The 23,340-nt window shown below is 38.4% G+C and overlaps 1 protein-coding gene across 1 annotated transcript; it reads left to right on the top strand.

Annotated features, from left to right (window-relative positions):
* Nucleotides 1-13,101: 13,101 nt before the first annotated feature.
* LOC104226873 (late embryogenesis abundant protein 1-like) lies at nucleotides 13,102-15,473 on the top strand. The gene is made up of 3 exons (XM_009778964.2): nucleotides 13,102-13,207; nucleotides 13,739-13,873; nucleotides 15,144-15,473. Exons 1-3 carry the CDS (start codon nucleotides 13,160-13,162, stop codon nucleotides 15,237-15,239), a joined length of 279 nt encoding a protein of 92 aa, XP_009777266.1. The 5' UTR covers nucleotides 13,102-13,159; the 3' UTR covers nucleotides 15,240-15,473.
* The last annotated feature ends 7,867 nt before the right edge of the window (nucleotides 15,474-23,340 follow it).

Below are 23,340 nucleotides of genomic sequence, written 5' to 3'. Positions count from 1 at the left end.
GCAAAAATTACCCTCACCGTTATCTTTTTGGCTCAAAATTGCCCTTACGACTAACAACCATGTTAGGTAAAAAAAAAACTTAAATAATTTTCACGTGTCATCGTCCAATTGGCTTAGCTTAAAACTCACCTAAATTAAAATAAATCACCCACATTCTAAGACCCATAAACAAAAATACTTTTTCATAGTCTATCCTTCTTCCTCTCCCTATTTCGTTTCTTTCTCCTCTTTCTTTTCAAAAATATTCCAGCATCTAGAACTCTCATACACCCATTTTTTCCTAAGCAAACAAAACTGTCTCTTATAGTTAATCACCTTCCATTACTGTTGCGACGTGCAGCCCGACCCACAAGTATCCTCACAACACAGGCCCTCGGCCTTACTAAGTCAAAATCTCATAAGTCATTCGGGCAACAGTAAAACATGATGCTCAGCCCAAAATATCATTTGAAATATCATTTATGTGTTAAAACAGAGTAAACATAGCTGAGTTATGAAAATTGTATAATATAGCATGACTTAGTACAAATATAAAAATCAAAACAGTAAGAAAATAGCAGTAAAAATCCCCTAAGGGTCCAAATAGTTGGCACGAGGCCCAAATATGGCATTCAGCCAAAAACATGATGATAACAAACAGTTTTCAATTAAATACGCTGTAAAACAGTCATTCGGTATGGATTAAGTCGCAATCCCCAACGGTGCACGACCCCACGCTCGTCTTATAGTGTGTGCATTACCTCAATATAGCACAACGATGTGAAATTCGGGGTTTCATACCCTTAGGAGAACATTTACAATCATTACTCACCTCTATCCGGTCCAAACTCTAGCCTGCGATGCCTTTGCCTCTCGAATCGGCCTCCGGATGCTCCAAATCTAACCGAAATCAGAATCGCAGCATCAAAATATGCTAAGGGAACGAAACTCATGCTAAAACAATCAATTTATAATATAAATCCCGAAATTAACCAAAACTCGACCCCGGGCCCACGTCTCGAAATTCGATAAAATTTACATTAATAGATTCCTTATCTCCCCACGAGTTCATACATATCAAAAGTCCCGAAATTCGACTACAAATGGCCCCTTAAATCCTCAAGTCAAGGTCTCCATTACCAAGCCCTAATCCCCAATTTTTAACCCTTAATTTTCATTAATCTTAGGTCAAATCAGTGAAATAATACCATAGGATCAATTATTAGGTTCAAAAATCTTACCTCCAGACGTTACCCTTGAATCCCTCTTAAAAAGCTCCCAAAAAGCTCCAAAACCGACTTGAAATGGTGAAGAACAACTCAAAAATCGCAAAGGAATTCTTTTATACATTCTGGCCCAGGCTTTTCGCACCTATGGTCCAGTACTCGCTCCTGCGCAACCGCTTCTGCGGTCTCAAGCGTCGCTTCTGCGGTCATCACTTAACCCTTCACTTTTCGCATCTGCGATGCACAACCCGCATCTACGCCATCGCAGGTGCGGTTCCCCAACCGCTTATGCGGTTCCTGCCTTCCTTGGTTCCTTTCGCTTCTGCAACTGGACTTCCGCATCTGCGGGGGTCGCACCTGCGGTCTCCCAACCGCAGATGCAGTTATGGCAGCAGACTTAGCTTCAGCTGCTACATCTAACTTCCAAACTTTCCGCCAACCATCCAAAATCACCCTGAGGCCCCTGGGACCTCAACCAAAATCACAAACAAGTCACATACCACCATCCAAACTTATACCAATCTTCAAAACACCTCAAACAACATCGAATCAACCAAAACACATCGGATTCAAGCCTAAGGTTCTAAAATCTTCCGAATTATGCTTTTGATCAAAAAGTCTACCAAACCACGACCGAATGACCTGAAATTTTGCACACACATCCCAAATGACAAAACGGACCTACTACAACTACCGGAATTCCATTCCGACCCCTATATCAAAATCTCACCTATCAACCGGAAAACGCCAAAATTCCAATTTCGCCAATTCAAGCCTAAATCCACTTCGGACCTCCAAAACACATTCTTATCACGTTCCTAAGTCACAAATCACCTCCTGAAGCTATCTGAACCATCAGAACTCACATCCGAGCCCTTTAACATATAAGTCAACATCCGGTTGACTTTTCCAACTTAAGCTTTCTCAAAAAAGATTAAGTGTCTCAAACCTTACCAAAACCTTTCCGAACCCAAGCCAACCAACCCGATCACACATAGAACCGATAAACAAAGAAATAAGAAGCAGAAATGGGGAAATAGAGCGGTGACTCATGAGACGACTGGCTGGGTCGTCACATCCTCCCCCTCTTAAACAAACATCCGTCCTCGAACGAGTCAAGAAACATACCTGAAGCCTCAAACAGGTGAGGATATCTGCTCTGCATCTCCCGCTCGGTCTCCCAGGTAGCCTTCTCCACGGGCCGACCTCTCCATTGCACTTTCACTGAAGCTATATCTTTTGTTCTCAACTTTCGAACCTGATGCTCCAAAATAGTTGTTGGCTCCTCATCATAAGTCAAATCGCCATCTAACTGGACCGAGTTGAAATCCGAAACATAAGACGGATCCCCAATATGTTTCTGGAGCATAGAGACATGAAATAGCGGATGCACACTCGACAAGCTGAGTGGCAAGGCAAGCTCATAAGACACCTCCCCAATCCTCTGAAGCACCTCAAAAGGCCCAATGAACCGAGGACTCAATTTATCCTTCTTCCCAAATCACATAACACCCTTCATGGGTGAAACCTTCAACAGAACCTTTTCACCAACCATGTAGGACACATCTCGAACCTTCTTGTCAGCATAACTCTTTTGTCTCGACTGCGTTGTACGAAGCCTCTCCTGAATTACCTTCACCTTTTTTAAAGAATCCTGCACCAAGTTTGTCCCCAATAGCCTAGCCTCACCCGGCTTAAACCAACCAACTAGAGATCCACACTGCCTCCCATACAAAGCCACATATGGAGCCATCTGAATACTCGACTGCTAGCTGTTGCTATAAGCAAACTCTGCGAGCGGTAGAAACTGATCCCATGACCCTCTGAAATCAATGACACAAGCACATAACATGTCCTCTAATATCTGAATAGTGCGCTCGGACTGTCCGTCCGTCTGAGGGTGAAAATCTATGCTCAACTCAACCTGAGTGCCCAACTCTCGCTGCATGCGAAGTAAACTGAGTGCCCTATCCGAAATGATGGAAACTGGAACACCATGCAAACGAAAAATCTTCCAGATATAGATCTCTGCCAACCGCTCTGAAGAATAGGTAGTACACACAGGAATGAAGTGCGCGGACTTAGTCAGCCGATCCATAATCACCCAAATAGCATCGAACTTCTTCAAAGTCCGTGGGAGCCCAACTACAAAGTCCATGGTGATCCGCTCCCACTTCCACTCTGGAATATCCATCTGCTGAAGTAAACCACCCGGTCTCTGATGCTCATATTTTACCTGCTGGCAATTGAGACACCGAGCCACAAATCCCACAATGTCCTTCTTCATTCTCCTCCACCAATAATGTTGTCTCAGATCCTGATACATCTTTGTGGCACCCGGATGAATGGAATACCGCTAGTTATGGGCCTCCTCCAGAATCAACTCCCGAAACCCATCTACATGGGGCATACATATCTAGCCCTGCATCCTCAACACCCCATCATCACCAATAGTCACATCTCTGGCATCATAGTGCTGAACTCTGTCCTTAAGGACAAGCAAATGGGGATCATCATATTGGCGCTCTCTGATGCGATCATATAAGAAAGACCGAGAAATCACACAAGCCAATAGCCGACTAGGCTCTGAAATATCTAACTTCACGAACCGATTGGCCAAGGCCTGAACATCAACTGCAAGAGGTCTCTCCCCAACTGGAATATATGCCAAACTCCCCATACTCACCCCCTTCCGACTCAAAGCATCGGCCACCACATTGGCCTTTCCCGTATGGTACAATATGGTAATATCATAATCCTTTAGAAACTCCAACCATCTCCGCTGCCTCAAATTAAGATCCTTCTGCTTGAACAAGTGCTAGAGGCTACGATGATCAGCAAACACCTCACAAGACACACCATACAAATAATGCCTCCAAATCTTCAACACGTGACTATGGCATCTAACTCCAAATCATGAACAGGGTAGTTCTTTTCATGGGGATTCAACTGACGAGAAGCATAAGCAATAACTCTACCCTCCTGCTCAATACACACCCAATACCAACTCTCGAAGCATCACAATACACGGTATATGAACCTGAAGTTGATGGCAAAACTAACACTAGAGATGTGGTCAAGGCAGTCTTGAGCTATAAAAGCTCTCCTCACACTCATCCGACCACCTAAATAGATCACCCTTTTGAGTCAGCTTGGTCAATGGCGATGCGATAGATGAGAATCCCTGAACAAACCGGCGGTAATAACTTGCCAAACTAAGAAAGTTACGAATCTCTATGGCTGAGGACGGTCTGGGCCAACTTGAACTGCCTCTATCTTCTTTGGATCAACCTGAATACCCTCTCTGGATACTACGTGCCCCAAGAAAGCCACTGAACTGAGCCAAAACTCACACTTGGAGAATTTTGCATAAAGCTTCTCCTCCTTCAATCTCTGCAACAAAACTCTCAAATACTCCTCGTGCTCCTCCTGACTACGCGAATACACCAAAATATTATCAATGAAAAATATGACGAACAAATCGAGATAAGGCCGAAACATATTATTCATCAAATGCATGAATGATGTTGGGGCATTGGTCAGCCCAAAAGACATCACCAAGAACTCATAATGATCATATCGGGTCCTGAAAGCCGTCTTAAGAATATCCGAGTCCCTGATCTTCAACTGGTGATAACCTGAACGGAGATCAATCTGGGAGAACACTCTAGCTCCCTAAAACTGGTCAAACAAATCATCAATTCGAGGCAAAGGATACTTGTTCTTAACAGTTACTTTGTTCAACTGCTTATAATCAATGCACATCCTCACAGTACCATCCTTCTTCTTCACAAATAGAATCGGCACACCCCAAAGCGACATACTAGGCCGAATGAACCCCTTGTCGAGGAGTTCCTAAAACTGCTCTTTTAACTCCTTCAACTCCACTGGTGCCATACGATACGGCGGAATAGAAATAGGCTGAGTACCCGGCACCAGATCAATACCAAAATTAATATCCATGTCCGGCGACATGCCCGGCAAGTCTTCAGGAAACACATCGGGAAAATTCCTCACAGATGGAACAGAATCAATACTGGGAGTCTCTGCCTCGACATCCCTCACAAAGGTTAAATACGAAAGACAACCCTTCCCAACCATACCCCCTTTAAGAATGAAATTACCCTACTAGAAACATAATCACCCGGCATAGCCAATGTCACTATCCTAGCATGACAGTCCAATATAGCACGACACGGAGATAGCCAATCCATGCCCAATATAACATCAAAATCCACCATACATAACAACAAAAGATCCACTCGAGTCTCCAAACCCCCAATAGTCACCACACACGACCGGTACACATGGTGTACAACAACAGTATCGCCCACCAGAGTAGATACATGAATGGGTAAAACAAGAGACTCACAGGGCGTATCCAAATAACGAGCAAAGTATGATTATACATAAGAATAAGTGGAACCGGGATCAAATAATACAGAGGCATCTATGGCAGACTGAGACAATACCTGTAATAACAGCATCGGAAGCAATAACATTGGGTCTAGCTGGAAATGCATAGAAACGGGCCTGACCGCCACCTGATCGACCTCCCCCTCTAAGGCGACCCCTAGCTAACTGACCTCCACCCCTAGCTGGCTGGTGGGTGGTGGTGAAGTAACTGGTGCTGAAGCCGATGGCTGACTCCTCTGCTGAGATGAACCCGCAAGACGATGAGGATATTGCCTCCACATATGACCTATCTCTCCACACTCATAGCAACTCCCAAGTGCTGGAGATGGGGACTGAAGGGAACCCCTAGCACCGGAATGACTAGCAGATGCACCTGGCATAGAAGAGCCCTGAACTGATGTAGCACGGGACGAACTTTGAGCTGGAAGGGCACTAAATGATGACTGGCCCTGATGAGAACTGTGAGAACCATGACCCGATAACGCCCCACGATAACCTGGCGAGCTGGCTGAGCATGCTTGAATAGACAGCCTCTGTCGTGCTGAAACTGACCTCTCAAAGGAGGACCACCATAACTACCAGATCCTCGAGGCCTCTTGGCCTTCCTCTCATCTCGCTCCTGGCAACGAACTGACTCAATATCACGATCAATGTCTACAACCTCCTCAAAAGTAGCACCAGACACCCTCTCCTTGGTCATGAGAATACGAAGTTGATAAATAAGGCCATCAACAAACCTCCTAATCCTCTCTCTTTCTGTCGGAACCAACCAAATAGCATGACGAGCTAACTCTGAGAACCTCATCTCATACTGCGTCACAGTCATCTCTCCCTGACGAAACCACTCGAACTGCCTGCGCAGCTCCTCTCTGCGAGACTGCGGCATATACTTCTCCAAAAAGAGAATGGAGAACTGCTGCCAGGTAAGGGGTGTTGCACCAACAGGCCTACACCTCTCATAAGCCTCCCACCAAGTGAAGGCAACTCCAGAAAACTGAAAAATAGTGAAAGCGACCCCGCTGGTCTCTAGAATACCCGTTGTGCGAAGAATTCGCTGGCACTTGTCCAAGAAACCCTAGGCATCCTCGCCCTCTGCACCACTAAAAGTCGGAGGCTGAAGTCTACCAAACCTCTCTAACCTCCGCTGCTCGTCCTATGGCATGGCATGAGCTACATAGTCCTGAGCAGCTGCAACCGGCTGGGCTGGATGTGCCCCCAGTGTCTGAAGTCCCTGCATGCTCGGGTGTGCGAGCGGCGGGAGTCTGAGTGCCTCCCCCGGCCTGAGAAGTAGCTGCAGATATAGTAACTAAGACCGCCTGAGCTAGGCCAGTGCATACTGATAGAATCTAAGCCAAGGCCTCCTGAAGACCCGGAATCACAACGGGCACAGCTGGTGCCGGTGCTGGTGTTGTTGGAGCATCCACAACCGGGATCTGATTCTGAACTGGGGCGGTTGGTGGATCTGCAGGTGCTACTCTAGCTGCTATGCGGGTTACACTCTTGCCCTTACCACTACCACGATCGCGTCCTCGGCCTTTAGTGTCCACAGCTGGTGGTACTGGTGATCGTCCATCCTGACCGGTAACGCGTGTCCTCACCATCTGTGAGAGAATAGAATAACAAAAGTTTAGTACTCGGATCAACAGATTCACACGACAAGAATTTCAAGAATATAAAGTTTTTCCTAAAGGTTTTGCAGCCTCTCGAGGATAAATACAGACGTCTCCGTACCGATCTACGAGACTCTACTAAACCTGCTCATGACTCGTGAGACCTATGTAACCTAGGCTCTAATACCAACTTGTCACGACCCTAAACCTAGACCCGGTCGTGATTGCGCCTCTCGTGAAGACAATGCAAGCCGACACAACACCCAATTAAATTGACAGATAATAATTCCTATTTAAGTCATAAAACATGATAAATTCCACAATAAAGTGAAATATAACAACCGCGGAAAGCCAAACACAACCCGACATCGGGGTGTCACCAGTCACGAGCATCTAACATATGTATAAAAATATGGAAAAGGGACTACACAATCTATTACAGAAATCCAGTACAAGGGAAATAAATAATGATAAAAGGGAGAAACACTAGGCTGCGAGCGCCGAGCAGCTACCTAGTGGACTCTGAAAATCTGCTGGAAGCTATCGACCCTCGCTAGTAGGACCTGAAGTGCCTGAATTGCACACAGGGTGCAGGGAGTAAAGTGAGTACTCCAAATCAGTGAGTAATAATAATAAATGAAGACTGGGCGATAAGAAATCACGTAAAAACACAACAAAATGCTATAAAGAGGCAGAGTAAAACCAGTAAAGTGAAAAAAAATAGTGAAATCTCATAAAACACCTTAGTTCAGTATAGGCTTCTTTAAAATACATTTTTAACAGTTAAACAAGTAAATGAAAGGCAGCTAGAAAGATAAACACATAAAATCCGCCCCGCGGGCACAATGTCAACAGAATAAGCCCTTCTGGCAATAACATGGAACAACACCAGCCCCTCGAGCTATATCTCATATCACAATGGGTACCCGCGCTCATTAGGGATGTGCAGACTCCGGGAGGGGCCCTTTATGGCCCAAGCGTAATATCAAGCCATCTCATGGCATAATCAATAGGGTCCCAGCCTCATATCAAGCCACCTTGTGGCGTACAATCTCAGGCCCTCGACCTCATAATCATAAATCAGTGTACCACTGTTGCGGCGTGCAGCCCGATCCAAAAGTATCCTCACAACAAAGGCCCTCGGCCTTACTCAGTCAGAATCTCATAAGCCACTCGGGCAACAGTAAAACAAGATGCTCAGCCCAAAAAATCATTTGAAATATCATTTAATGTGTTAAAACAGAGTAAACATGGATGAGTTATGAAAACGGTATAATATAGCATGACTGAGTACAGATATAAAAATCAAAATAGTGAGAAAATATCAGTAAAAATCCATTAAGGGTTCAAATAGTTGGCACGAGGCCCAGATATGGCATTCAACCCAAAACATGATGATAACAAACAATTTTCAATCAAAATACGCGATAAAACAATCATTCGGGGTGGACTAAATCGCAATCCCCAATGGTGCACGACCCCACGCTCGTCATCTAGCGTGTGCGTCGCCTAAATATAGCACAACGATATGAAATCTGGGGTTTCATACCCTTAGGACAACATTTACAATCATTACTCACCTCTATTCGGTCCAAACTCTAGCCCGCGATGCCTATGCCTCTTGAATCGGCCTTCGGATGCTCCAAATCTAACCAAAATCAGAATCACATCGTCAAAATATGCTAAGGGAACGAAGCTCATACGAAAATAATCAATTTACAACATAAATCCCGAAATTAACCAAAACCCAACCCCCGGGCCCATGTCTCGAAATTCGATAAAATTTACATCAATAGATTCCTTATCTCCCCAAGAATTCATACATATCAAAAGTCCAAAAATCTAACCACAAATGGCCCCTCAAATCCTCAAGTCAAGGTTTCCAATACCAAGCCCTAATCCCCAATTTTTAACCCTTAATTTCCATTAATCTTAGGTCAAATCAGTGAAAATGCCATAGGATCGATTATTAGATTCAAAAATCGTACCTCCAGACGTTACCCCTTGAATCCCTTTTTAAAATCTCCCAAAAAGCTCCAAAACCGACTTGAAATGGTGAAGAACAATTCAAAAATCGCGAAGGAATTCTTATACCTTCTAGGCCAGGCTTTTCGCACCTGCGGTCCAGTACTCGCTCTTACGCAACCGCTTTTGCGGTTCCAAGCGCCGCTTCTGCGGTCATCACTTAACCCTTCACTTTTTGCATCTGCGATGCATAACCCGCACTTGTGCCATCGCAGGTGCGGTTCCCCAAACGCTTCTACGGTTCCTGCCTTCCTTGGCTCCGTCTGCTTCTGCAACTGGTCTTCCGCATCTGCAGGGGTCGCACCTGCGCCTTCCCAACCGCATATGCAGTTATGACAGCAGACTTAGCTTCAGCTGCTATATCCAACTTCCAAACTTTCCCCAACCATCCGAAATCACCCCGAGGTCCCTGGGACCTCAACCAAAAGCACAAACAAGTCACATACCACCATCCAAACTTATACCAATCTTCAAATACCTCAAACAACATCGAATCAACCAAAACACATCGGATTCAAGCCTAAGGTTCCAAAATCTTCCGAATTACGTTTTTGATAAAAAAGTATACCAAACCACGCCCGAATGACCTAAAATTTTGCACACGCATTCCAAATGATACAACGGACCTACTACAACTCCCGAAATTTCATTCCGACCCATATATCAAAATCTCACATATCAACCGAAAAACGTCAAAATTCCAATTTCGCCAATTCAAGCCTAAATCCACTCCAGACCTCCAAAACACATTCCGATCACGTTCCTAAGTCCCAAATCACCTTCCGACGCTATCCAAACCATCGGAACTCACATCCGAGCCCTTTAACATATAAGTCAACATCCGGTTGACTTTTCCAGCTTAAGCTTCCTCAAAAGAGACTAAGTATCTCAAACCTTACCAAAGCATTTCCGAACCTAAGCCAACCAATCCGATCACACATAGAACCGAAACAAAGCAATAAGAAACAGAAATGGGGAAACGTAGCGGTGACTCATGAGACGACTGGCCGGGTCGTCACACATATTTAGAGGTAGGTCTTGCACATAGGACAAAAACGTACATAGTGTATGTATCTTAAACTTAAAGTATACTACTAATTATTTTCATATTTACGACATTAGACATTATGTCGCAAATAATGTCTTTTAGCAAAGCCTTTTATCTATCCGCTAGAATCTGTTACAAATTAGACATTATATATTTTTTGTGTGGTACATATTGCAGTGATTAAATCTTTTATGAAAATCCAGGCGGACAAAATCTTTGTTGATTCTGCATGGTCCTAAGAAAGTTCTAAGAGTAAATTTACAAAATTTTAATTGATTTCAAAAGTTATAAATATTAGGAAAACTAATATGAAGATAGTTATGTTATATAGTTCAAACAGGGGGAAAATGTATATAAGATAAATTTTTAATTGATTGACAAGTCCTATATATTAGGATTTCCTACACAATTCAAATGAAGAAATATTTAATATAAAAAAATTTCATTGATTTCAAAATCCTAATATTATAAAAATAATTAAATGATAATTTTATCCAACATAATTTTTTTAAAGGGTAAAAAAGTGATATTTTAAAGGCAAAAATTTTATTTATGAAAGTTTACACCAACAGAAATATTAATAGTTTAAATTATGTATTGCGTTAAAAGTTTATTATCTTTTACATATAAAATTAACAATAGTAGTTGGGGCTACACGTGCATGGCACGTGAAATACAATGCTGGTTTACAAAAATAATCTTATAATATTAATTATAATAACTCACAATAAAAGGACATAACCGGAATTCCAGACATAATTCTTATAATTCTATTAGTTTTAGGACATAATACTACACGTTAGGAATCCTGCATGATTAACTTTAGGAAGCATGTTAGTATAATTATTTTTAGATATAGACATATAATACTACATGTTAGCATGTAAACCTAATATCTCTAAGAATACGTTAGGTTTCCTATTGCTATAATTACTTTCAGAATATAGACGTATTTTTAGCCATGTAATTCTATTACTTTTAGGATATACTTCTTAAATATTCCTATTACTAATTTAATTTGAAAACGTTTTATATTGTCCTACTATTGATTTGATTTGAGAATGCATTATATTGTCCAATTCCATTTAGAAAAAGGAGAGCCTATATTATATTATAAAAGTATGAATACAAAAATGATAGACTAAAATAGCCCTAAAATATTAAACAAGATAACTATTTGGGAAAGGACATAACCGTAATAACTTATTTTTTGGACTATAATATCTTTTATGTTAGACTTTTTTAATACTTAAGATTTTAAAATTAATAAAATTTTGTCTATTAAATTCTTATTAATAATATGTATGAAGATTTAATAAAATTAATTTCATAAGAATCCTCCGTATTGGTAATACACAACCACTCCATAATGTCCAATATCAAAAATTTAAAAGTAATATTAAATGGACTACATAAATCATTGGAATTGAGAAAAAAAATATCTCCACAATAATATATTTTTATATTATATTCGAACTACTTTCCTGCTGAAATAATATTTTTTTATTATCAAATTTTGGATAATATTAAAAATATACCCAATTATCTTAAAACAACTAAGAAAATATTTAAGAATATACATGTGTGAGAAAGAAAAAGAAAAATAGTTGGTAAGAGTCAATACCACTAAGGATTCTGAAAACATAAAGATCTAAAATTGGAATGTTAGATCGATATTTTTACTCTTTAAAAATAAAATTTATGGTAGATAAAATTATAATTGCAGTATATATATATTGGTTGATTAGGGGTATTTGCGATATTAGGCCACTAAGGCAATGGCCTTAGGCCCTCAAAATACTTAGGCCCCAAAATCTATAAATAATATATATAATATTTAATAATTATGCACTATTAATAGAATTTTAAAATCATTTGGTTAAAATAGTTATAGCTAAAAGTTTTACACATCTTACATTGTAGTTAATTACTGGTTGTTTCCTGTCTTTAATTGGTCCCAACCTAAATCGATTTTCTTACAATGTTAGTTTAAAATATTTTTTTTAAATTCTTTGAGCGCCTTTGTAGATATTTTTCAAGCTACTTTGATAAGTAACTATTAAGTTCGTCCTTAACATTGAATGATTCTTGAAACAAAATAGTTACTACAATATTATTTGTCTCAACTTATGTTTAAAATTAAAAGTTCTAAGAGAAACTGTATAAGAAAAAGAATACTCTATTTAGCAAACTCAATCAGGTAAAAGTGTTAATTCAATTACCGTTAATAATTTTTATATCAGTTGCCTCGGTTGAAAAAAAAATTCAAAACTAAATCAATAAAGTTCAACAGAATAACACAAGAGAGATTAAATAAATTGGTTAGACATTGACAATAATTAAAACTGATTATAACTTCTTTAGATTTCGATAAATTATAAGAATGAAAAAATTAAAAAAAAATTAAGGCCTCGTTTTTATTTTCGCCTTACGCCCCATATTATGTCAAGCCGTCCCCGATAAGATTTACCTAAAATAAGATCACATTAACTATGTTGGTTTGTCAAATATATACACCAAATCAAACCCAATATAAAATCAGCCTTTTGGTATATAGGGTTTATTTTATCATTAAAATAAGAGAAATCAAAGAAAAAGAGAAATCTGATAATTTATTAACAAAAAAAAAAAAAAACTTTTTGCATGGATAAACATATTCTGTGGAAGGCTTAACAAATATATCCATATGAAGGAGAATCAGAAGCAGCAACACATGCTTTATCAATCAACTAAATCGGTAACCTTTCTATTTATAGATCTCATCCTCATACAAGTTTTCATAATATTAAAAACCAAGTTAAGTATAAATTTCAAAATTACCATATAAGTACTTTTAAGGTAAAATAAAAATAAAAATGGCAAGTGCTCAATACAATGCTGGTGAATCCCATGGCCAAGCTCAGGTAAAAAAGAATTGTACTCTCTCTCTTTTTTCTTCTTGTTTTGAAGGAAAAATCACTTAGCGTCGGTGGGTTCGAAACTCGATGGATAATGAATTTGTTCCTTGATCTTTCTCCATTTAAACATCAGGTTTTTGTCTGCAACTAGATCCGAACCCAAAATGTGCGTCCAACCCACACATTACGTGTCGCGCTCTTACCACTAGATCGAAGGGGAGCCATAGAGCAACGGTAAAGTTGTCTTCATGTGACCTATAAGTCACGGGTTCGAACTGTAAAGCTGGCATTAATGCTTGCATTAAGATAGATTGTCTACATTACACCTCTTAGAGTGCGGCCCTTTCGCAAATCCTGCGTGAACGCAAAATACTTTGTGCACCAGGCTGCCCTGCTCTTATCACTAGATCAAAGTCATGGGACAAATTTTTTGTACTCCCTTTATTCAAAATACAATTAATTGTTGATATTCAGTTATTTATTTATTTTTATTTTTAGAGATAAAAAATGTATTTATTTATTTTCACCTATTAAAAGGCCAACACAGAGCAGTGGGTAGATTCAGGCAAGAGTATAGCAAATTCTGCTGTAGACAAAGCTGAAAATGCTACACAAAGAGCTAGTGAGACAGCTGAACAAAACAAGGACCAAAATTCTGGATTTCTTCAGCAGGTAACTCTGTTTGTTTTTATATTCAATTGTTTGCTTATTTTTTAAAAGAGTTTTAATTTTTATATACCAATTAGGTCATTTTAAAGGTAATTGCACTTTAATAATTTCTGATTTCTAGTGGACATCTTAGTAGGATTCAAACTTAGCTGAAGTTCTTATCATCTATCTGGGGAAAAAAGAACGAACGGATGCTATAGGATGCATGTAACTTTATTTAACAAGCACTGAGTGTTGGCCGGTAAAGAACTCACACATCCAAAAAATGAAAGTAGCAGAGATGAGGATGTTGAGGTGGATGTGCGGGCATACAAGGATGGATAAGATTAGGAATGAAGATATTCGAGAGAAGGTGGGTGTGGCCCCCATGGAGGACAAGATGCGGGAAGTAAGACTCAGATGGTTCGGGCACATTCAGAGGAGGAGCACTGATGCACCGGTGAGGAGGTGTGAGCGACTGGCTGTAGTGGGCACGCGGAGAGGTAGAGGACGACCTAAGAAGTATTGGGGAGAGGTGATCAGACAGGACATGACGCGACTTAGGATTACTGAGGACATGGCCCTTGACAGGGAATTATGGAGGTCGAGCATTAAGGTTGTAGGTTAGGGGAAACTTGTGAATATTTCTACAGCACAATAGAGTGAGACTAGCCAGTTAGGAGTTAGACTAAGAATGTCATTGGTCGTCTATTGATGCAGGGCTTTACCTGCTAGTTTTACTATACCAGCCATCTATTTCGTATTTCGTATTCTGTATTTCATATCTCTTATATTGCTGTTATTTTATTATGCATTTTTATGGTACTAATATATCGGCTCCTGTTGCTTTTTTGAGCCGAGGGTCTCCTGGAAACAGCCTCTTTATCCTTCGGGGTAGGGGTAAGGCATGCGTACATATTACCCTCCCCAGACCCCACTTGTGGGATTATACTGGGTCGTTGTTGTTGTTATTGTTGTTGCTGTTGAGTGTTAACCTAGAATAAATGGCAAATAACTTGTTTTAACATGTTAAATTACAAAGATGGTGCGAAAGCTTCTATATTGTCACTGTGTATAACTTTAATTAATCCTTATAGACGATCAACATTCATAAAATTGGGATTAGTAACTTGTAAAATAAAGCAGGTCACCTTACTATAACAAATTAAGGTATACTGATAGTGCAAAAAATTCCGTACATTATAAATGTATATAAATATTTTTAACATATTTAGTTTGTAATAGTAGGTTTCTCATTAGTTTATTTATTTTTATTTTTTTTTATTTTCGTCAGACTGGAGAGCAAATGATACACATGGCTCAAGGTGCAATTGATGGTGTGAAGAATACTCTTGGAATGGGATCTGATAAGAAGCAAAGAGAAAATTAAACACCAGTTTTACCTACTAATTTCCATATTTATATAAGTTTTGTGATTTCTTGTTTTTAGATCTCTCACTAAGTGCATTTGACTAAGATGCTTAGGATTTAATGTTGGATTATACAATTCATTAATGTAACAGTTGATTGAGATTTTGTAATCAGAATTGTTATGATTATGTAATAAAGATGCTATAAGAAAGTTTATTTGGTATTTGGAATTAATAAGTTGTATTTCCTTTCTCTTGTTCATTGCACTAATATGAGGAAGGAAAAGTTAAATGTTACTCCATTCAAAATCTAAATACAAGTGTATTTGATTTTAAATAAGATGTAGAAAAATTAAATAAAAAAAATTGAACCAAATCAAATAATGAACCAAATTGGCGTAAGAATCGACATGAGCGGATGCATAAGGTGTGCGTTTAGTCGAATTCAATAATTTTGGCATTATATACAAATACTAAATTCTGAATCAAGTAACTTAGTGGGTTCAGTGACATCCCGAATCCACAAAATTTATTTCCTGAATTCACCTCGCATATATCTTTGTGTGGAAAAGAACAACTAAAACTTTATCTAATATTAAATTAAGAACTTATAATTTCGACTATACAGTGTGTTTAGGTTAAATCTCAAGGATTAAACCCATCTAATTATCAGATACATGTGGAGCAGGACATACACACACGGTGAACAAGCTGGCCAAGACACCACAATAATATAAAATATAAAATACAAAACAAAAAAATCTGAACTTCACTAACCTCCATTAGACAATAACAGTGGATTAGTAAGCTTGATTAAGGGACGATTAGGGATTAAGAGCAGGCAAATTTGTACTCTGAAAATAGATTAACACTTGGATAAGTGGAGACTGACTTTGAGGTTCTATGTAGTTAATGTTATAAAATAAAAACCGTAAAGTAAAGACAAGTATAGAGAGAAACTGATATATTATTCGAACTCAAACTGATGTACATAATAAACTGAAATCTCTTCTATTTATAGAAGAAAGGAAGCTGTTGTGTAAGCTGCTACTACAAGCTGCTGTGTAAGCTGCTACAAGCTGTTGTGTAAGCTGCTACAAGCTGCTGTGTAAGTTGCTACTGTACCAGATATGGATAATCTTCTACTGAGAGCAATATTTATCCATAACGGAGTACTGAATGGATAAGCTTATTATATCCGGTATGGATAATCTTCTACCTAGGGTAATGTTTATCCATGACTGGGTACCGAAGTGATAAGCTTCTTCAGGAAGCTTATTTCCAATAGAGTACTAAATAGATAAACATATTTACGGTGGAGTCTCATATGGATAAGCTTCTTCAGGAAGATTATTTACAACGGAGTACTAAATGAACATCCATAATATAATATATTTATAACACTCCCCCTTGGATGTTCATTAAAAGATAATGTGCCTCATTAAAACCTTACTAGGAAAAACCACGTGGGAAAAATCCCAGTGAAGGAAAAAGAGTACACATATTTAGTAAGACGCATTTCTAGGTGGCTCATTAAAAACCTTATAAGGAAAACCCCATGGGAAAAAACCTTAGTAAGGGAAAAAGAGTGCATCGCGTATTTTACTCCCCCTGATGAAAACCTTGTTTCAAATATTTGAGTCTCCGCATTCCAATCTTGTATACCATCTTCTCAAAAGTTGAAGTTGGCAAAGATTTAGTGAATAAATCTGCTGGATTATTACTTGAACGGATTTGTTGCACATCAATGTCACCACTTTTCTGAAGATCGTGTGTGTAGAATAATTTTGGTGAAATGTGCTTCGTTCTATCTCCTTTTATAAATCCTCCCTTCAATTGGGCTATGCATGCAGCATTGTCTTCGTATAAAATTGTGGGTCTTTTCTCACATTCCAAACCACATTTTTCTCGAATAAAATGAATTATTGATCTCAACCATACGCATTCCCTACTTGCTTCATGAATAGCTATTATCTCAGCGTGATTTGAAGAAGTAGCAACAATAGATTGCTTTGTGGAGCGCCATGATATGATAGTACCTCCATATGTAAATACGTAGCCGGTTTGAGATCGAGCTTTATGGGGATCAGATAAATAACCTGCATCTGCATAACCAACAAGGTCTGCACTATCTTTGTTAGCATAAAACAAACCCATATCAAGAGTTCCCTTTAAATATCGCAATATATGCTTAATCCCGTTCCAATGTCTCCGTGTAGGAGAAGAACTATATCTTGCTAGTAAATTAACAGAAAATGCTATGTCAGGCCTTGTAGCATTAGCAAGATACATTAGTGCACCAATTGCACTGAGATAGGGTACTTCGGGACCAAGGAGTTCCTCGTCCTCTTCTGGAGGTCGGAACAAATCCTTATTCACTTCAAGTGATCGAACAACCATTGGTGTACTCAATGGGTGCGCTTTGTCCATGTAAAAGCATTTTAAGACCCTTTCTGTATAGGCAGATTGATGGATAAAGATCCCATCTGCTAAATATTCAATTTGCAGACCAAGACAAAGTTTTGTCTTTCCAAGATCTTTCATCTCAAATTCTTTCTTAAGATATTCAATTGCCTTTTGGAGCTCTTCTGGAGTTCCAACAAGATTTATGTCATCAACATAAACAGCAAGTATAACAAATTCTGATGCCATTTTCTTTATAAAAATACATGGACAAATAACATCATTTATGTAACCTTCTTTCAGCAAATATTCACTAAGGCGATTATACCACATGCGCCCAGATTGCTTTAAACCGTACAAAGATCTTTGTAATCTGATTGAATACATTTCCTGAGATTTTGCTTCAGGCATTTTAAATCCTTCAGGGATTTTCATATAAATTTCATTATCAAGTGAACCGTACAGATAAGCTGTAACTACATCCATTAGATGTATTTCAAGCTTTTCATGTAGTGCTAAACTGATGAGATATCGAAATGTTATGGCATCCATAACAGGTGAATATGTTTCATCAAAATCGACTCCAGGTCGTTGTGAGAATCCTTGTGCAACAAGGCGAGCTTTGTATCTTTCAACTTCATTTTTATCATTCCTTTTTCGCACAAAAACCCATTTATGACCAACTGGTTTTATACCAGCAGGTGTTTGGACTACTGGTCCAAAGACCTCTCTTTTAGCAAGTGACTTCAATTCCGATTGAATTGCCTCTTGCCATTTTGGCCAATCAGATCTTTGTCGACATTCTTCGACAGATCGAGGTTCAAGATCCTCACTATCTTGCATAATATTAAGTGCAACATTATATGCAAAAATATTATCCACCACTATTTCAGATCGATTTAAATTAATCCCATCACCGATCGAACTTATTAAAAGTTCCTCACTCACATGAGCTTCGGGTTCATTAATTTCTTCAGGAATCTCAGAACTAATCAAATTTTGGGTCTCTTCAGGAGAACCCTTCATATTATCGTTTTGATCATTTGTCGATTTTCTTTTTCGAAGATTTCGATCCTTAGAACCCAAAGGCCTACCACGCTTCAGGCGTGCTTTAGGTTCACTATCTCTCATGCTAGTAGATGGTCCTACTAGGACATCAATTCGGATAGACACATTCTCTGCTGGGATATGTGACTTAGTTATCCTTTTCAAATCAGTAAATGCGGCTGGCATTTGATTTGCTATATTCTGTAAATGGATGATCTTCTGGACCTCCTGATTACATATAGGGGTACGGGGATCAAAGTGAGATAATGATGAAATTTTTCACACAATTTCTCTTTTGATTTCCTTTTTCTCTCCCCCTAATTGTGGAAAATTTGTTTCATCAAACCGACAATCTGCAAATCGAGCAGTAAATAAATCTCATGTTAATGGTTCAAGATAGCGAATAATAGAGGGTTATTCAAACCAGCATATATTCTCATCCTTCTTTGTGGTCTCATCTTACTACGTTGTGGTGGTGCTACTGGCACATATACAGCACATCCGAAAATTTGTAGATGGGCAATATTTGGTTCATGACCAAAAACTAATTGTGACGGAGAATATTTATTATAATGTGTCGGTCTGAGACGGATAAGTGATATTGCATGCAAGATAGCATGGCCCCAAGCAGTGGTGGGCAATTTTGTTTTCATAAGTAGTGGTCTTGCTATCAATTGCAAGCGTTTAATAAATGACTCTGCAAGGCCATTTTGAGTATGAACATAAGCTACAGGATGTTCAACTTTTATCCCAACGGATAAACAATAATCATCAAAAGCTTGAGATGAGAATTCTCCAGCATTATCAAGGCGAATAGCCTTTATAGGATAATCTGGGAATTGTGCCCTTAATCGAATTATTTGGGCTAATAGCTTTGCAAACGCCAGGTTGCGAGATGATAGTAGGCACACATGAGACCATCTTGAAGATGCATCTATTAGGACCATAAAATATCTAAACAACCCACTTGGTGGGTGAATAGGTCCACATATATCCCCATGTATACGCTCTAAAAAGGCAGGGGATTCAATACCAACCTTCATTGGTGATGGTCTAGTGATCATTTTTCCTTGATAACAAGCATCACAAGAAAATTCGTCATTTGTAAGAATCTTCAAGTTCTTTAATGGATGCCCACTCGAATTTTCAGTAATTCGTCTCATCATTATTGATCCGGGATGGCCCAAACGGCCATGCCAAAGCACAAAAGTATTTGAATCCGTAAACTTCTGGTTTACGATAGAGTGTGCTTCAATTGTACTAATTTTTGAATAGTATAAGCCAGAAGATAAAGTTGGTAACTTTTCTACAATGCATTTCTGGCCAGAAATATTCTTTGTAATACAAAGATATTCCCTGTTCATTTCATCTATTGTCTCTACATGATACCCATTTCGGCGGATATCTATAAAACTCAACAAGTTTCTTCGGGACTTGGAGGAGAACAATGCATTGTCTATAATAAGTTTTGTTCCCTTAGACAGAAATATTATGGCTCTTCCGGAGCCTTCAATCAAACTTATATTACCAGAAATTGTTGAAACATTTGCTTTTTCCTTATGCAAATAAGAAAAGTATTTCTGATCGTTGAATATGGCATGAGTTGTTCCACTATCAATAACACAAATATCTTCATGATTTGTCTTTGATCCAAACATAATTTGAGGGTTATCCATATTCTTCAAAATAACATAAATAAAATATATTATAGTAAACATCATTATCAAAGCATAACTTTTATTTATGTACAACAATTACATAACCATACTATCTATTACAAACAACAAAAATTAAAATATTTACATTTCTACAGATTCACTACCGATTACATGACTTGTTTCTCCTTCTGGGAGTGCAAAGTAATCAGCTACATCCAAATGCATGAAGTCTAAATTATCTTCAGAAATAAAATTTGCTTCAGCATTTTTCTCTGTCTTCTTCAGGGAGGCTTGATAAAGCTCAACCAGGTGCTTTGGCGTACGACAAGTACGTGACCAGTGCCCTTTTCCTCCACATCTATAGCATGCATTTTCTGCATTTGGCGCTTGCACCGCTTCATGCTTTTGTTCCTTCCTTTTCCACTGCTGGTGGTGAGGAGGCTTCTTTGGTGCATTATTATTACCATGATTGGGGTTTCTTCCCCGACCACGGCCATGACCACGACTGGGGCCACGACCTCTTCCACGTTTAGCTTGGTGGAAGTTCGTCTCATTCACTTCAGGGAATGGACAAGAACCAATAGGTCGGCTTTCATGATTTTTCATTAATAGCCCATTATGTTGCTCTGCTATAAGAAGATGTGAGATAAGTTCAGAATACTTTTTAAATCCCATCTCTCGATATTGCTGCTGCAGGAGCATATTCGAGGCATGAAAAGTGGTGAAAGTTTTCTCCAACATATCATGATCAGTAATATTATCACCACATAATTTTAATTGGGAAATAATTCTGAACATAGCAGAATTATACTCACTGATAGATTTAAAATCTTGTAGCCTTAGATGAGTCCAATCATAACGTGCCTGTGGAAGAACGACCATCTTCAGGTGGTCATATCTATCTTTCAAATTATTCCACAGTATGACTGGATCTTTAATAGTGAGATATTCCATTTTCAGGCCCTCATCAAGGTAATGGCGTAGGAATATCATTGTTTTGGCACGGTCTTGGTTTGATGCCTGATTTTTATCCTTGATGGTGTCTGCCAGACCCATCGCATCAAGATGAATTTCAGCATCAAGCACCCAAGACATGTAGCTTTTGCCCGATATATCCAGGGCTACAAATTCAAGTTTAGAAAGATTTGACATTATTTAGGAAAAGAAAGTTCTTACCTCTAATACTTTCAAAGTATTTGCTCGAGATGTCAGAGTCTCGTGCTGATAACGTGTTGTAAAATAAAGACTGTAAAGTAAAGACAAGTATAGAGAGAAACTGATATATTATTCGAACTCAAACTGATGTACATAATGAACTGAAATCTCTTCTATTTATAGAAGAAAGGAAGCTGATGTGTAAGCTGCTACTACAAGCTGCTGTGTAAGCTGCTACTACAAGCTGATGTGTAAGCTGTTGTGTAAGCTGCTAATGTACCAGATATGGATAATCTTCTACTGAGAGCAATATTTATCCATAACGGAGTACTGAATGGATAAGCTTATTATACCCGGTATGGATAATCTTTTACCTAGGGTAATGTTTATCCATAACCGGGTACCGAAGTGATAAGCTTCTTCAGGAAGCTTATTTCCAATAGAGTACTAAATAGATAAACATATTTACGGTAGAGTCCCATATGGATAAGCTTCTTCAGGAAGATTATTTACAACGGAGTACTAAATGAACATCCATAATATAATATATTTATAACACTCCCCCTTATTTATTTTTATTAAAGGAATAATTTTTTGAACATATTTTCATTTCATGATATTTATCTTAATTGCTCTACGACAAAAAAAATAAAAGTCAAACTTCGCCATGCAATTAGAAAAACAAAATAGACCCTCAAATAAATATTAAAATGAGCATACGAATATCATATTAAAATGGTTTTTGCCTTTTTAAAATTTGAGATAAGATCATTAGTTGAGAAAAAGCTTTTATATCATTCATTTTTTACTTTATTGCACTAGAGTTACTACATATCATTTATTTTTGTAACCAAAAAGTGATTCATCATCAATCTCCTTTTCTCTTCATTTTTTGTTCGATTAAATTAGATATCGATATTTTAATTTTAAAACGTTAAATATATATATCAAACTTCTATATAACACAAAAAATTTCAACAGACTATAAATCTTTAACCCTCATTTTGATTATCTTCTTTTACTTCATTTATTGTTAAAGCTACCATTGAACTGATGCAATTTGTAAATATTTCTTTTTCTTTACTATTAGAAAATCTTCAGAAAGGACGGACTTTATCTTGGGAGGACCCAATCAGGGTAGAAATGACATCAATTAGCCACTTTATCGGGCTGTATTTAGAAATTAGTCAGTGCGTCCTGAATTTTAGTTTTTCAGTTCAAATTTTCAGGATAAAAATGTTATGAAGTTAAGATTTTTAGTTAAAATTTCAGGACAAAATAAATACTGACTAATCTCTAAATAACATCCCTGAAAATGGCTATATGTGCACTTGCCCCCCCCCCCAATCAGGTGTGGTATGATAATAAGCGTTTGATCTAAACATAAAGGCGTAATGGTTTCCTGGCCACTTAAACTTGTATCGGTTTATAAAGCCGATATATGAACTTTTATTTTTCTCATTTGAACACTTCAACTTGACGGAGTGAATATTAATAAACACATTTGACCATTGACCAAGCCTATATGGAAGTGGCACAGCTGACATGACTAAATTGTGTGCAAATCACGCTGCCAAAGCGCGTGAGTAGTTTTATTTCTATTAAAAAAAATATTTAAAATAGAAAATAATATAAATAAGAAAGAAAAAGGAAAAGAAAAAAATATTTCTCTCTTCCCTGCTCTTTTCCCCTCTCCTCCCACCTCTCTCATCTTCCCAAGCAAACTCTCATTCCCATCCTGTAAATTTTTTTATTTTCTGATAGGGTTAAATGCAGTGGTTGAAGTCAGCTGGAGCTTCAGGAGTAATCCTAGTGGTTAGATTTGCTCCATTTCACAGAAGCTTCGGTGAATGACTAC

This window comes from Nicotiana sylvestris, chromosome 5 (genome assembly GCF_000393655.2).
Source record: "Nicotiana sylvestris chromosome 5, ASM39365v2, whole genome shotgun sequence".
NCBI lineage: Eukaryota > Viridiplantae > Streptophyta > Magnoliopsida > Solanales > Solanaceae > Nicotiana > Nicotiana sylvestris.
This window is presented reverse-complemented; position numbering and strand designations above follow the sequence as displayed.

Bases quoted from the DNA above. Each gene is read 5' to 3' on its own strand.
- LOC104226873 (XM_009778964.2), top strand. From the start codon at position 13,160: ATGGCAAGTGCTCAATACAATGCTGGTGAATCCCATGGCCAAGCTCAG. The intron at 13,208-13,738 runs GTAAAAAAGAAT...ACCTATTAAAAG, and splicing joins AATCCCATGGCCAAGCTCAG to GCCAACACAGAGCAGTGGGT. The intron at 13,874-15,143 runs GTAACTCTGTTT...TATTTTCGTCAG, and splicing joins ATTCTGGATTTCTTCAGCAG to ACTGGAGAGCAAATGATACA.